Source organism: Schistocerca serialis, chromosome 10, assembly GCF_023864345.2.
Source record: "Schistocerca serialis cubense isolate TAMUIC-IGC-003099 chromosome 10, iqSchSeri2.2, whole genome shotgun sequence".
Classification (NCBI taxonomy): Eukaryota; Metazoa; Arthropoda; class Insecta; order Orthoptera; family Acrididae; genus Schistocerca; species Schistocerca serialis.
The window spans coordinates 227361927-227378050 of record NC_064647.1 but is presented as its reverse complement, the minus strand read 5'-3'; the positions used below and the strand labels follow the sequence as shown (position 1 = coordinate 227378050).

The window sequence follows — 16124 nt, the reverse complement described above, 5'->3', positions numbered from 1 at the left end:
CACGCAATTTGGGTGCATAGATCCTGAGAAATCAGTACCCAGAATAACCATCTCTGGCCGTAATAACGGCATTGATACGCCTGGGCATTGAGTCGAACAGAGCTTGGACGGCGTGTACAGGTACAGCTGCCCATGCAGCTTCAACACGATACCACAGTTCAACAAGAGTAGTGACTGGCGTATTGTGACGATCCAGTTGCTCGGCCACCATTGAACAGACGTTTTCAGTTGGTGAGAAATCTGGAGAATGTGCTGGCCAGGCCAGCAGTCGAACATTGTCTGTATCCAGAAAGGCCCGTACAGGACCTGCAACATGCGGTCGTTCATTATCCTGCTGAAATGTAGGGTTTCGCAGGGATCGAATGAAGGGTAGAGCCACGAGTCCTAACACATCTGAAATGTAACGTCCACTGTTCAAAGTGCCGTCAATTCGAACAAGAGGTGACGGAGACGTGTAACAAATGGCACCCCATACCATCATGCAGGGTGGTACGCCAGTATGGCGATGACGAATACACGCTTCCAATGTGCGTTTCACCGCGATGTCGACAAACACGGATGCGACCATCGTGATGCTGTACACAGAACATGGATTCTTTCGAAAAAATGATGTTTTGCCATTCGTGCACCCAATTTCGCCGTTGAGTACACCATCGCAGGCGCTCCTGTCTGTGATGCAGCGTCAAGGGTAACCTCAGCCACGGTCTCCGAGCTGATAGTCCATGCTGCTGCAAACGTCGTCGAACTGTTCGGGCAGATGGTTGTTGTCTTGCAAACGTCCCCATCTGTTGACGCAGGGGTCGAGACGTGGCTGCACGATTCGTTACAGCCATGCTGATACGATGCCTGTCATCTTGATTGCTACTGGTACGAGGCCCTTGGGATCCAGCACGGCGTTCCGTATTACCCTCCTGAAGCCTCCGATTCCATATTCTGCTAATAATCATTGGAACTCGACCAACGCGAGCAGCAATGTCGCGATACGATAAACCGCAATCCCGATAGGCTACAATCCGACCTTTATCAGAGTCGGAAGCGTGATGGTACGCATTTCTCCTCCGTACACGAGACATCACAACATTTCACCAGACAACGCCGGTCAACTGCTGTTTGTCTATGAGAAATCGGTTGGAAACCTTCCTCATGTCAGCACGTTGTATGTGTCGCCACCGGCGCCAACCTTGTGTGAATGCTCTGAAAAGCTAATCATTTGCATTTCACAGCATCTTCTTCCTGTCGGTTAAATTTCGCGCCTTTAGCACGTCATCTTCGTGGTGTAGCAATTTTAATGGCTAGTAGTGTATTTCCATGCCTCGCTGTGCAGGTCTAAGTTTCCGTCTTGTGTGTTCATGCCTCTCAACCCTGACCGAAAACGAAGAGGATACGCTGATCATAAACTATTTTTTTCATTTCTACTGTCATGTTTGATCTAAAGGATCCAAACGCTTGCCAGCCTAGTTTGATGCGTCGAAAGATTTCGGATGTTATGTTCTATGCTGCCCATGAAAATACAATGCCAAAATTGAACAGGGAAGAGAAAGGAATTACAATAAATCAAAAGTCATTTAACAGTCTGTCATTTGCAGATGACATTGTACTATTCACAAATCATTTTGAAGAACGAGGGAAGTCGGTATCGGATGTCGCTTCGGAATGTCAGGCAGTGGCACAGATCAACTTTCCAAGACAAAAGTTTGATCTGATGGATTAAGCACGGTAGGAAACGTAAAACTCAAAAATCCTTTACCGGGCACTGTCAGAGAATACATCTGTCTTGGCCAGCTTGTAAATACAGGGTGACACAATAAGGGGAATGTTTGAAATGAGTAGTGGCAGCCATGGGCAGGTGGCAGCACTGCGGGATCGTGACAGCGAGTAAACAGTCCGCCATTTCAGTAATCATGGATCAGTGGAACGGACGACTGCGTGCGTTAGCCATAAAAAGTTTTATAAAAACAATGATAGTTTGCTAGCGGCGCTGATGGAGCTTGACGTTTTTATGATTTAGGACATCATGATGCCGTTCCGTCGAAACACGCGATAAAATGTTGGATTAATAACTTTGAAGAGACTGGATCTGCCCTCAGTAATAAACCAACAGTGCGGCCAGGAAGTGTGCATTCTCCAGCGAACATTGATGTTGTACGCGAGTCTGTCTTACGGAGCCCACTGCGTTAAATTCGTAAGCGAGCAGCAGTGGTTGGAATGTCCCGGGAGAGTGTTCGCAGAAAATTTAAAATTTCATCCGTACAAACTACAGATGGTGCAACAATTGGAGGAGAGCGATTACCGGTTACGATTAGGATTCTGTCAACAAATGATAACAAAAATAAACTATGACGATGAATTTCTAAACAAGTTGTGGATGTCAGATGAGGCATATTTTCATCTACATCTACATCTACATCTATACTCCGCGAGCCACCTTACGGTGTGTGGCGGAGGGTACTTATTGTACCACTATCTGATCCCCCCTTCCCTGTTCCATTCACGAATTGTGCGTGGGAAGAACGACTGCTTGTAAGTCTCCGTATTTGCTCTAATTTCTCGGATCTTTTCGTTGTGATCATTACGCGAGATATATGTGGGCGGTAGTAATATGTTGCCCATCTCTTCCCGGAATGTGCTCTCTCGTAATTTCGATAATAAACCTCTCCGTATTGCGTAACGCCTTTCTTGAAGTGTCCGCCACTGGAGCTTGTTCAGCATCTCCGTAACGCTCTCGCGCTGACTAAATGTCCCCATGACGAATCGCGCTGCTTTTCGCTGGATCATGTCTATCTCTTCTATTAATCCAACCTGGTAAGGGTCCCATACTGATGAGCAATACTCAAGAATCGGACGAACAAGCGTTTTGTAAGCTACTTCTTTCGTCGATGAGTCACATTTTCTTAGAATTCTTCCTATGAATCTCAACCTGGCGCCTGCTTTTCCCACTATTTGTTTTATGTGATCATTCCACTTCAGATCGCTCCGGATAGTAACTCCTAAGTATTTTACGGTCGTTACCGCTTCCAATGATTTACCACCTATGGCATAATCGTACTGGAATGGATTTCTGCCCCTATGTATGCGCATTATATTACATTTATCTACGTTTAGGGAAAGCTTCCAGCTGTCGCACCATGCATTAATCCTCTGCAGGTCCTCCTGGAGTACGTACGAGTCTTCTGATGTTGCTACTTTCTTGTAGACAACCGTGTCATCTGCAAATAGCCTCACGGAGCTACCGATGTTGTCAACTAAGTCATTTATGTATATTGTAAACAATAAAGGTCCTATCACGCTTCCCTGCGGTACTCCCGAAATTACCTCTACATCTGCAGATTTTGAACCGTTAAGAATGACACGTTGTGTTCTTTCTTCTAGGAAATCCTGAATCCAATCACAAACCTGGTCCGATATTCCGTAAGCTCGTATTTTTTTCACTAAACGTAAGTGCGGAACCGTATCAAATGCCTTCCTGAAGTCCAGGAATACGGCATCAATCTGCTCGCCAGTATCTACGGCACTGTGAATTTCTTGGGCAAATAGGGCGAGCTGAGTTTCACATGATCTCTGTTTGCGGAATCCATGTTGGTTATGATGAAGGAGATTTGTTTTATCTAAGAACGTCATAATACGAGAACACAAAACATGTTCCATTATTCTACAACAGATTGACGTAAGCGAAATAGGCCTATAATTATTCGCATCTGATTTATGACCCTTCTTGAAAATGGGAACGACCTGCGCTTTCTTCCAGTCGCTAGGTACTTTACGTTCTTCCAGCGATCTACGATAAATTGCTGATAGAAAGGGGGCAAGTTCTTTAGCATAATCACTGTAGAATCTTAAGGGTATCTCGTCTGGTCCGGATGCTTTTCCGCTACTAAGTGATAGCAGTTGTTTTTCAATTCCGATATCGTTTATTTCAATATTTTCCATTTTGGCGTCCGTGCGACGGCTGAAGTCAGGGACCGTGTTACGATTTTCCGCAGTGAAACAGTTTCGGAACACTGAATTCAGTATTTCTGCCTTTCTTCGGTCGTCCTCTGTTTCGGTGCCATCGTGGTCAACGAGTGACTGAATAGGGGATTTAGATCCGCTTACCGATTTTACATATGACCAAAACTTTTTAGGGTTCTTGTTTAGATTGTTTGCCAATGTTTTATGTTCGAATTCGTTGAATGCTTCTCTCATTGCTCTCTTTACGCTCTTTTTCGCTTCGTTCAGCTTTTCCTTATCAGCTATGATTCGACTACTCTTAAACCTATGATGAAGCTTTCTTTGTTTCCGTAGTACCTTTCGTACATGATTGTTATACCACGGTGGATCTTTCCCCTCGCTTTGGACCTTAGTCGGTACGAACTTATCTAAGGCGTACTGGACGATGTTTCTGAATTTTTTCCATTTTTGTTCCACATCCTCTTCCTCAGAAATGAACGTTTGATGGTGGTCACTCAGATATTCTGCGATTTGTGCCCTATCACTCTTGTTAAGCAAATATATTTTCCTTCCTTTCTTGGCATTTCTTATTACACTTGTAGTCATTGATGCAACCACTGACTTATGATCACTGATACCCTCTTCTACATTCACGGAGTCTTAAAGTTCCGGTCTATTTGTTGCTATGAGGTCTAAAACGTTAGCTTCACGAGTTGGTTCTCTAACTATCTGCTCGAAATAATTCTCGGACAAGGCAGTCAGGATAATGTCACAAGAGTCTCTGTCCCTGGCTCCAGTTCTGATTGTGTGACTATCCCATTCTATACCTGGTAGATTGAGGTCTCCCCCTATTACAATAGTATGATCACGAAACTTCTTCACGACGTTCTGCAGGTTATGTGAATAAACAACTACCGTTACTGGGCAAACGCAAATCCTAATGACGTTCATGAGCTCCCTTTACACGCTAGTAAAGTGACATTATGGTATGGTGTTTCATCACATGGGATTATCGGACCGTATTTTTTCGCAAATGAACAGCGAAACACAATAACTGCCAGTGCCGATCGTTACGTAGAGATGTTACGAACTTTCACTATCCCTGCGTTGAACAACTTTCCAAACGTTCAAGGAGCCTGGTTTCAACAGGACGGAGCGACATCACACACACTGCACGGCAGTCAATGGCATATGTGCAAGAATTGTTTGGCAACCGTGTGATCTCACGATTCGGTAACATTCCCTGGCTCCCTAGATCATCACATTTATCCGTTTGTGATTTTTTTTCTTGTGGGGCTACCTCAAGAGAAAGTCTACAAGACTCGACCAAGGACCCTGGATGAGTTAAAACAGAGAATTCGGAATGCAATTCACAGTATCCCAGCCGAGATGTTGCAGTGGTCAATGAGGAATCTCAACAGCGGATTTCACGAATGTATTCGTACAGGAGGACGTCATCTAAAGGACTTAATTTTGGAAAAATGGTAAATGCCACCAGTGTTTCGTAAATGGCAAAGTTGTAAGGTTTCAATTACTATGAATGCAATTTCTTTCCTTCATCACTTCTAGTTTTATTGGATTTAGGAAATGTTCCCTTTTTCTGTGTCATCCTGTATTTGTGAATTCGCAGCTGTTTCCTTCATTTATTGTCAGGCAGTAGTCACATTAAACAGTAGTAAAGGGAAAGGCTGAGGTAAGCTGTTTACTTTGAAGTCAAGGTTTGCCTCGTTAAAGCATCCCACTTACGTAAGATGTGGAAGTGAACAGGCGTGAGTGCCATAATTTGAACGCCGCTGGTTTACGAGCGTAAGAAGAGTGAAATATCGCTTTGCCTATCTGACCTAAGGGACTAAACGGTGTTCTGCGCTGTTGGTTTAAATGGTACAGTCAAAGTCGAACACGCACATTTCATGAGGGCTGTGAACTGTGTTGCAACTAAACTCTTTTTATGCTAACGGTACAACTGATTTATTTCGGGTAAAGTGCTACACAGGCACACGATTGACAACAAAGTTCGTGAACGTCTCGTGTGGAATCTATTGTAAAAGAGAGGTACTGAGATCTGTTCCAGAATTTAAAACAAGGTGATAACGATACAAAATTAGTATCATTGAATAAATCCCTCAAAACTAAACGTGTTTTTGTCTAGAGCGTTTATTTGGTATGCCATAGGAATTCAATGATGCAAAGAAAAATCTTTCTTCTATATTTTATTGGTGTCTACGTATCTACTCGTACAACCACCTACATAATATCTGAAATTATGTAGTGAACGTGTTGATTGGATTAAATATGTAAGATAGGTTCTTTTACTTAACAGCTTGGGAAGATGAGTTAGAATGAAAGTTCACAGTTATACATCATTTGATAACGCGTCAGATCAGGTAAGAACTTCAGGGCAAAATAGAGATGGGGAGGTAACTGTAATCTGGCTGAAACGATACACCGTTAGGTAATTAATAAATTTATGTGACAGAATCTGTAACAATATAAATGCTGCATATATCCTCCACGAGTTACATTCACTGCATTAAGTCGTGTAAATTAATAGGCGGATCCAAATTTACTACTCTGCCTAATTTTAAGTTACTCATCCGTAAGTTCTCTCCGATTACATGTATATCTATACTAATATATAAAGACACGTTGTAGTTTGACATTTAAATGTTCTTGAGCGATTTACTTCAGATTTTTACACGATACGATGATGTTAGCTGCATATTTTTAAAGTAGATATGGTACATAAATGTATATATATATATATAAAATTTTTTAAAAAACGACATGTGCAGGTTTTCTGTGAAGACCGACTATGAGAAAAGAAATGCTGTACTGTGAAAATGTGCGGTTTAGTTTTCTGTCTTGCTGTCTGTTTCAGCTACGATAGCACGACATGTAAACCACTGAACGAATTGTTTCTCATCTATGATCAAAATAGTACTACAGAATCTGAATCATCGAAAACTTCGTATATTAAAAATATGCGAAATATTGTCTTCGGAGCTACTATTCTCACAGATCCAGCAGGTGGAGAGGGTAATTCTCGTACCTCCTGTACCAATGATCACAACCGATTTAGCCATTCATTTTAAGCGATTTCAATTGCCAATGAAGATTTCGTTTGCAGTGACAATGAGAAGGCTGAATGAGAATTTTCACTCTGCAGCGGAGTGTGCGCTGATATGAAACTTCCTGGCGGATTAAAACTGTGTGCCGGACCGAGACTCGAACTTGGGACCTTTGCCTTTCGCGGGCAAGTGCTCTACCAACTGGAATGGGTTGTTCTTAGCATAAGTTTAAGTTAGTTTAAGGGGCTCCGGAAAGGCTCAAAATCATGAAAAGTTCAATTTTTACTTTTTTGCGTTTTCTGAATCTGCAGACTATTACCTTTTAATAGATATATAATTTATTCAATTCCGAAGACTACAACTATTTTTAAATTTTTTTTGAAATGTTTTCTACATGGGCGTGACCCACTGTGGCGCTGTTAAACTGCTGTCAAATGGTGTTATTATTAACGTCCGTGTTCATCAGGTACATTTTAGTGATGTGAGATAAAGTATGTGTTGTGGCTAACCTGTGATGGTTCAATATATATCGCTGGTGTGATTGTCGATTGTTTCATGTTTATTTACTCTGTCGTTATCTCGAAAATATTCGTAATTAATTCTGCTTCTTGAGTCTCTGTTTTGTTGAAGTATAATAATGAGTAAAAGTAAAGTTATTAGAAATCCTCTGAAGGCTTTTAAGAAAAGGAGAAATGTTGGAAAGCCAAAGGTATGTGTTATTACTGTAAACAATAAAGACGATAACCAAGTGAGTGAATCTAACCTCTCAAGTACACCTGCCCATAGCAGTCAAAGTGGGAAAGAAAATACTTCACAGAAGAAGCTTGGTTCAATGAGTGAAAACTATGAATGTTTTATGGGCGAATCGGATGTGAATGAAATATTTGATATGTCGGTTCTCACAGGAATTTTTTCAAACTGTGTAAGATGTATTCATTGTAGTGAAGTTGGTCTGGAACTCTCCATAATAAAGCACGTAGGACTTGCTAGTGAAATACAACTGAAATGTGATAAGTGTTCATACATGACCACCTTTTGGAACAGCGTTGCAGTAACTGCAACTGAAGAAAATGGTAGCAAAATCTACGAACACAACAGCGAGAGATGCTTGCTTTAGACAAGGAACGCCTTCGGGCTGCAGACAGGGCTGTAAAGAGTCTAGAAATACAAGCAAGAGTAAACAGGAGGAGGAACAAGAGGAAGCTGGAGGAGGAGTTTGCAGAGGATGAAGATAATCCATCCTATGGACCTGGAATGCACTAAAAAGTTAATCCAATCTTTGTCGCTCGATTCCCAAAACTTTTATTTTCTCATACTAATTACATGTTTTCTAAGGATCTTCCAAACATATTTGTTTCAAACTTTCAGTAAATGTTACACAGTACCTTCTGCATAATTTAACACAGCCTTTTTCCAAAAAACTGTATATTTTTGAATATATAAATAAAAAATTGTAAAAAATGTTGTGAATTTTCATTACAATTGAAAAAATCATCTTTAATAACTGAACTAAAATTTTGTAAAATCCCTGTGTTCAGTTGTAGCCCATATTCCAATAAATAATCTGTAAAAAGTTCAACTTCCTACCTCAAATACTTTGTGAGGAAAGATGTAATTTATAAGCGTTATTTTAACATTGCAAATATAGGGCGTTCCGGAGCCCCTTAAGTTAGTTTGAGTAGTGTGTAGGTCTAAGGACCGATGACCTCAGCAGTCTGGTCCGTTAGAAAGTTATACATATTTGAACATTTTTTTCTCCTTTCGTATCGCGATTAGTATGTAAACAAGTTCACCTCAGATTATGGATTCCTAGGGAAGGCGGCGCCGTCAGCATATTGCAGAAGGTACGTTGCGAGTCAACTTGCAGCAGGGCGAAAGATGCGGGAGCAGGCACGCTAGATTGTGACGTACACAGTGTGATCAAAAGTATCCGGTCACCTGGCTGAAAATGACTTAAAACTTCGTGGCGCCCTCCATTGGTAACGCAGGAATTCAATATGGTGTTGCCCCACTCTTGGCCTTGATGACAGCTTCCACCCTCGCAGGCATACGTTTAATCAGGTGCCGGAAAGTTTCTTGGGGCCTGACAGCCCATTCATCACGTAATGCTGCACTGAGGAGAGGTACCGATGCCAGTCAGAGAGGCCTGGCACAAAGTCGCCGTTCCAAAACATCCCAAAGGTGTTCTGTAGGCTTCAGGTCAGGGCTCTGTGCAGGCCAGTCCATTATAGGGACGTTATTGTCGTGTAACCACTCCGCCACAGGCCGTAAATTACGAACAGGTACTCCATCGTGTTGAAAGATGCAGTCGCCATCCCCGAATTGCTCTCCAACAGTGGGAAGCAATAAGGTGCTTAGAACATCAGTGTAGGTCTGTGCTGTGATGTTGTTGTTGTGGTCTTCAGTCCTGAGACTGGTTTGATGCAGCTCTCCATGCTACTCTATCCTGTGCAAGCTTTTTCATCTCCCAGTACCTACTGCAACCTACATCCTTCTGAATCTGCTTAGTGTATTCATCTCTTGGTCTCCCTCTACGATTTTTACCCTCCACGCTGCCCTCCAATACTAAATTGGTGATCCCTTGATGCCTCAGAACGTGTCCTACCAACCGATCCCTTCTTCTGGTCAAGTTGTGCCACAAACTTCTCTTCTCCCCAATCCTATTCAATACTTCCTCATTAGTTATGTGATCTACCCATCTAATCTTCAGCATTCTTCTGTAGCACCACATTTCGAAAGCTTCTATTCTCTTCTTGTCCAAACTATTTATCGTCCATGTTTCACTTCCATACATGGCTACACTCCATACGAATACTTTCAGAAATGACTTCCAGACACTTAAATCAATACTGGATGTTAACAAATTTCTCTTCTTCAGAAACGCTCTCCTTGCCATTGCCAGCCTACATTTTATATCCTCTCTACTTCGACCATCATCAGTTATTTTGCTCCCCAAATAGCAAAACTCCTTTACTACTTTAAGTGCCTCATTTCCTAATCTAATTCCCTCAGCATCACCCGACTTAATTAGACTACATTCCATTATCCTTGTTTTGCTTTTGTTGATGTTCATCTTATATCCTCCTTTCAAGACACTGTACATTCCATTCAACTGCTCTTCCAAGTCCTTTGCTGTCTCTGACAGAATTACAATGTCATCGGCGAACCTCAAAGTTTTTATTTCTTCTCCATGAATTTTAATACCTACTCCGAATTTTTCTTTTGTTTCCTTTACTGCTTGCTCAATATACAGATTGAACAACATCGGGGAGAGGCTACAACCCTGTCTTACTCCCTTCCCAACCACTGCTTCCCTTTCATGTCCCTCGACTCTTATAACTGCCATCTGGTTTCTGTACAAATTGTAAATAGCCTTTCGCTCCCTGTATTTTACCCCTGCCACCTTTAGAATTTGAAAGAGAGTATTCCAGTCAACATTGTCAAAAGCTTTCTCTAAGTCTACAAATGCTAGAAACGTAGGTTTGCCTTTCCTTAATCTTTCTTCTAAGATAAGTCGTAAGGTCAGTATTGCCTCACGTGTTCCAGTGTTTCTACGGAATCCAAACTGATCTTCCCCGAGGTTGGCTTCTACTAGTTTTTCCATTCGTCTGTAAAGAATTCGTGTTAGTATTTTGCAGCTGTGACTTATTAAGCTGATAGTTCGGTAATTTTCACATCTGTCAACACCTGCTTTCTTTGGGATTGGAATTATTATATTCTTCTTGAAGTCTGAGGGTATTTCGCCTGTTTCATACATCTTGCTCACCAGATGGTAGAGTTTTGTCAGGACTGGCTCTCCCACGGCCGTCAGTAGTTCCAATGGAATGTTGTCTACTCCGGGGGCCTTGTTTCGACTCAGGTCTTTCAGTGCTCTGTCAAACTCTTCACGCAGTATCATATCTCCCATTTCATCTTCATCTACATCCTCTTCCATTTCCATAATATTGTCCTCAAGTACATCGCCCTTGTATAAACCCTCTATATACTCCTTCCACCTTTCTGCTTTCCCTTCTTTGCTTAGAACTGGGTTTCCATCTGAGCTCTTGGTATTCATACAAGTCGTTCTCTTATCTCCAAAGGTCTCTTTAATTTTCCTATAGGCGGTATCTATCTTACCCCTAGTGAGATAGGCCTCTACATCCTTACACTTGTCCTCTAGCCATCCCTGCTTAGCCATTTTGCACTTCCTGTCGATCTCATTTTTGAGACGTTTATATTCCTTTTTACCTGTCTCACTTACTGCATTTTTATATTTTCTCCTTTCATCAAGTAAATTCAATATTTCTTCTGTTACCCAAGGATTTCTACTAGCCCTCGTCTTTTTACCTACTTGATCCTCTGCTGCCTTCACTACTTCATCCCTCAAAGCTACCCATTCTTCTTCTACTGTATTTATTTCCCCCATCCCTGTCAATTGCTCCCTTATGCTCTCCCTGAATCTGTGTACAACCTCTGGTTCTTTTAGTTTATCCAGGTCCCATCTCCTTAAATTCCCACCTTTTTGCAGTTTCTTCAGTTTTAATCTACAGATTAAAATCAATAGATTGTGGTCAGAGTCCACATCTGCCCCTGGAAATGTCTTACAATTTAAAACCTGGTTCCTAAATCTCTGTCTTACCATTATATAATCTATCTGATACCTTTTAGTATCTCCAGGGTTCTTCCATGTATACAACCTTCTTTCATGATTCTTAAACCAAGTGTTAGTTATGATTATGTTGTGCTCTGTGCAAAATTCGACCAGGCGGCTTCCTCTTTCATTTCTGTCCCCCAACCCATATTCACCTACTATGTTTCCTTCTCTCCCATTTCCTACACTCGAATTCCAGTCACCCATGACTATTAAATTTTCGTCTCCCTTCACAATCTGAATAATTTCTTTTATTTCATCATACATTTCTTCAATTTCTTCGTCATCTGCAGAGCTAGTTGGCATATAAACTTGTACTACTGTAGTAGGCGTGGGCTTCGTATCTATCTTGGCCACAATAATGCGTTCACTATGCTGTTTGTAGTTGCTTACCCGCATTCCTATTTTCCTATTCATTATTAAACCTACTCCTGCATTACCCCTATTTGATTTTGTGTTTATAACCCTGTAGTCACCTGACCAGAAGTCTTGTTCCTCCTGCCACCGAACTTCACTAATTCCCACTATATCTAACTTCAACCTATCCATTTCCCTTTTTAAATTTTCTAACCTACCTGCCCGATTAAGGGATCTGACATTCCACGCTCCGATCCGTAGAACGCCAGTTTTCTTTTTCCTGATAACGACATCCTCTTGAGTAGTCCCCGCCCGGAGATCCGAATGGGGGACTATTTTACCTCCGGAATATTTTACCCAAGAGGACGCCATCATCATGTAATCATACAGTAAAGCTGCATGCCCTCGGGAAATTTTACGGCTGTAGTTTCCCCTTGCTTTCAGCCGTGCGCAGTACCAGCACAGCAAGGCCGTTTTGGTTATTGTTACAAGGCCAGATCAGTGAATCATCCAGACTGTTGCCCTTGCAACTACTGAAAAGGCTGCTGCCCCTCTTCAGGAACCACACGTTTGTCTGGCCTCTCAACAGATACCCCTCCGTTGTGGTTGCACCTACGGTACGGCTATCTGTATCGCTGAGGCACGCAAGCCTCCCCACCAACGGCAAGGTCCATGGTTCATGGGGGGGGGGGGGGGGGGGGGTGTGATAGTGCCATGCAAAACAACAGTTGGTGCAAGCCCTCTCCATGAAAAACACGACCACACCGTAACACCACCGCCTCCGAACTTTACTGTTGGCACTTCACACACTGGCAGATGACGTTCACTGGGCATTCGCCATACCCACACCCTGCCATCGGATCCCCACATTGTGTACCGCGACCGTGATCTGTCAGTCCGCAAAACGTTTTTACACTGTTCAATCGCCTAATATTTATGCTCCTTACACCAAGCGAGGCGTCGTTTGACATTTACCGGCGTGATATGTGGCTTATAAGCAGCCGCTCGACCACGAAATCAAAGCTTTCTCACCTCCCGCCTAACTGTCATAATACTTGCAGTTTGTAATTGCTGTGCGATAGTCTGCATAGATGTCTGCCTATTACACATTACGACCCTCTTCAACTGTCGGCAGTTTCTGTCAGTCAACAGACAAGGTCGGCCTGAATGCTTTTGTGTTGTACGTGTCCCTTCACGTTTCCACTTCACTATCACATTGGAAATAGTGGACACGTGGATGTTTAGGAGTGTGGAAATCTCGCGTACAGACGTACGACACAAGTGACACCCAATCACCTGACCACGTTCGAAGTCTGAGAGATCCGCAGAGCGCCCCATACAGCTCTCTCACGATGTCTAATGACTACAGAGATCGCTGATATGGACTACCTGGCAGTAGGTGGCAGCACAGTGCACCTCATGAAAAACCTATGTTTTTGGGGATGTCCGGATACTTTTGATCGCATTGAGTATGTACGGACAACACAATACTCCCCCCTTCCTCCCCCCCCCCCCCCCCCTCATTTTATACTAGTGGGTCCACTCTCGTGACATCTAGTGGCCAGTTCAGCATACTTTAGCATAGGGACACTTTCGATCAGATACTGTATATTCATGACTTCTTAATGAAAGAATCAGCCAAAATGTAGCGACGGCCAAAATTATCAAGAAATTGATATCACAAAAAAAGGGGGTTGCAGTCACCTGTCCCAACCTTTAAGTAGTGATGTTAATGGCAAAAACTTTCTATCGCTTCTTATTTTCCCTAAATTTCTTTTCTCCATTTGAACAACAGACAAGTTTATTAAATGGTTCCCCACACATTACAGCAACAGTGCTCGCAAAGAGCGCACACGCGTTCATCGGAGTGTGACCATTACACGCCGAGGACTCAGCACTCCATAAAAACATTCTTACACAGTTGGTTTAAACGTATCTATTGTAGAACTGCAGAAAACCTTTTCAGTTTCTATATTCTGACCGCCTTGGATCTACTCTTCTGCCGCGCGGGATTAGCCGAGCGGTCTCAGGCGCTGCAGCCATGGACTGTGCGGCTGGTCCCGGCGGAGGTTCGAGTCCTCCCTCGGGTGTGTGTGTGTGTGTGTGTGTGTGTGTGTGTGTGTGTGTGTGTGTTTGTCCTTAGGATAATTTAGGTTAAGTAGTGTGTAAGCTTAGGGACGGATGACCTTAGCAGTTAAATCCCATAAGATTTCACACACATCTGAACATTTTTTTCTTGTAGAAGTTAATAAACACAGGGGGAGGGAGGGGGGAGGGAAATGCCCCAATACCTCACAGCACCGTCTAATATCCGCATCTCTTTTGTTGCAGGGAAAACGGCGATTGTTCGCAGGTACACGGAAGGTAAGTAAGGCGAGTGTCTGATTTTTTTTTTTTTTTTACGCACTTATTTTGTTGGAAAGAAGTTCTACCGTTTATTTTTGCTTTTCTCACACACTTTTTCAGCACTTCCTGGCCTTTCTTCAGTGGCTTTTAGTATTCTCTTCTGATTGTCATCACATCAAAACATCTGGTGCGCGTTATACGAATTTCGGCTTAAAGCTATTTACATGTACACACAGGAGCCAAACATCCAAATTGTCAACAACACTTTTAGATCGCGCTCAACTCTTAACCTGATTTTACCAGGTGCTCAATTTTTTACCGAACTGTTCAGTATTTCAGCCTCGTGTTCGGTACCAATGTATGAGTGATTCGGTTATTTTTAGAACTCCATTTATATTACTGACTTGTTTGATATGCAATATCAAGGCAACAAATATCTGGTGCAATTACAGTCAAGCTTCTACGTCCACGAACTCGTTTTCGTGGAAAACGTTTCTGAACTGAGCCAAAACATACAAGGTTATCAAAAGAATAATGGCGGTTCCATGCAGTAATGCCCGCGTGTAGGCAGACATCAGTCACATGAACATTTATGGTCTGACACTAGACACAAATTGAGTGTCGATACGATAAAAGCAGAATTGTGTATTCGTTGTTATTTGTAGTTCGCGCCATTCAACAACTACTCGTACCCAACAACTGAAGGTTACAAAAATTTGTTAAAAGCTGTAACTAGCAATACAAAAGCAATTTTTAATGTTCACGAAGTGTTTCATTGTGTTCACCCTCAACTCAGCAAAGCCTTTCGCCCGGCAGTATTTGGTAATTTTGTCAATTTAATCTGGCAACCCCAAGCTGCCTAATTATCGTCCCTTGGTACATGTAAATAGCTTTAAGTCGAAAGAGCTACAATAACACTTCAGCTGACGAGATAAACCATGTGATGATGTGAGAAAATAAAAACAATACGTGTTTAACCGTTGAAAATAGAAAAACAAAGGAAATGAGTGTTGCAACACGTCTGAAGCAACAGGAAGCAAAACTTCAGCATCACAAACTGTAGCATGCCTAAGAAAGGCAATTTTCGGTCTTAAATCGACTACAAACAGAAAATATCACGTTGTTTGCAATTGATAAGCTGCAGAATGTATCGCAGTTGTAAAAACACCAGCACAAAAGAACTCAAGAGCGTCATGTGACGCTATTTATCTTTCTTTTCGCTAGTGCTTATACCGTTTAGAAGGGGGTCCGCTGTTTTAAGGATATGGGAAATTTTATTTTATTTCTTGATTATGTAACTTCGTTAACTTTTGGAACTTAGATGTAGACATCCTCGGTAGAGCGAGGCGTCTTAAGTCACCCAGTAAAGGCTAGTCTTTCCAATAGCTCCGTTTTTGGGTCTCACTTACACTTGCTCGCTCGATGAAAGATCCACACTTAGATTGGAAAGTTCCACAGGTCACACCAATACACAAAACGGGAAGTAGAAGTAATCCTCCAAACTACAGACACACATCAAGTCGATTTGCATTAGAATTTGGGAACATATAGTTTGTTCAAAAAATATGAAATTCCTCGAAGTAACCTATCTACTGAGTCGTAGCCAGCACAGGTTCAGAAACTGTCGTCTGTGTGAAACAGATCTCTCTCTCTATCCACAAGACGTAGTAAGGGGTATCGACAGAGGATCTGGATTTCCAGAAAGATTTTGGTGCCATTCCTCACAAGCGGCTCCTAAACAGAATGAAAGCGTATGGAATATTTTTTCACTGTTAGCTGTGCGGCTGAATTTGTGA

At 42.3% G+C, this 16124-nt stretch overlaps 1 protein-coding gene across 1 annotated transcript in view; it reads left to right on the top strand.

The window, feature by feature from the left end:
• Positions 1–16124, top strand: part of LOC126424710 (ras-related protein Rab-32-like) — a 435086-nt gene that overhangs the window by 330593 nt on the left and 88369 nt on the right. Inside the window, exon 2 of the mRNA XM_050087433.1 lies at positions 14314–14346. Within this exon, the coding sequence (XP_049943390.1) occupies positions 14314–14346 (33 nt within the window). The remainder of the gene's footprint in view (positions 1–14313; positions 14347–16124) is intronic.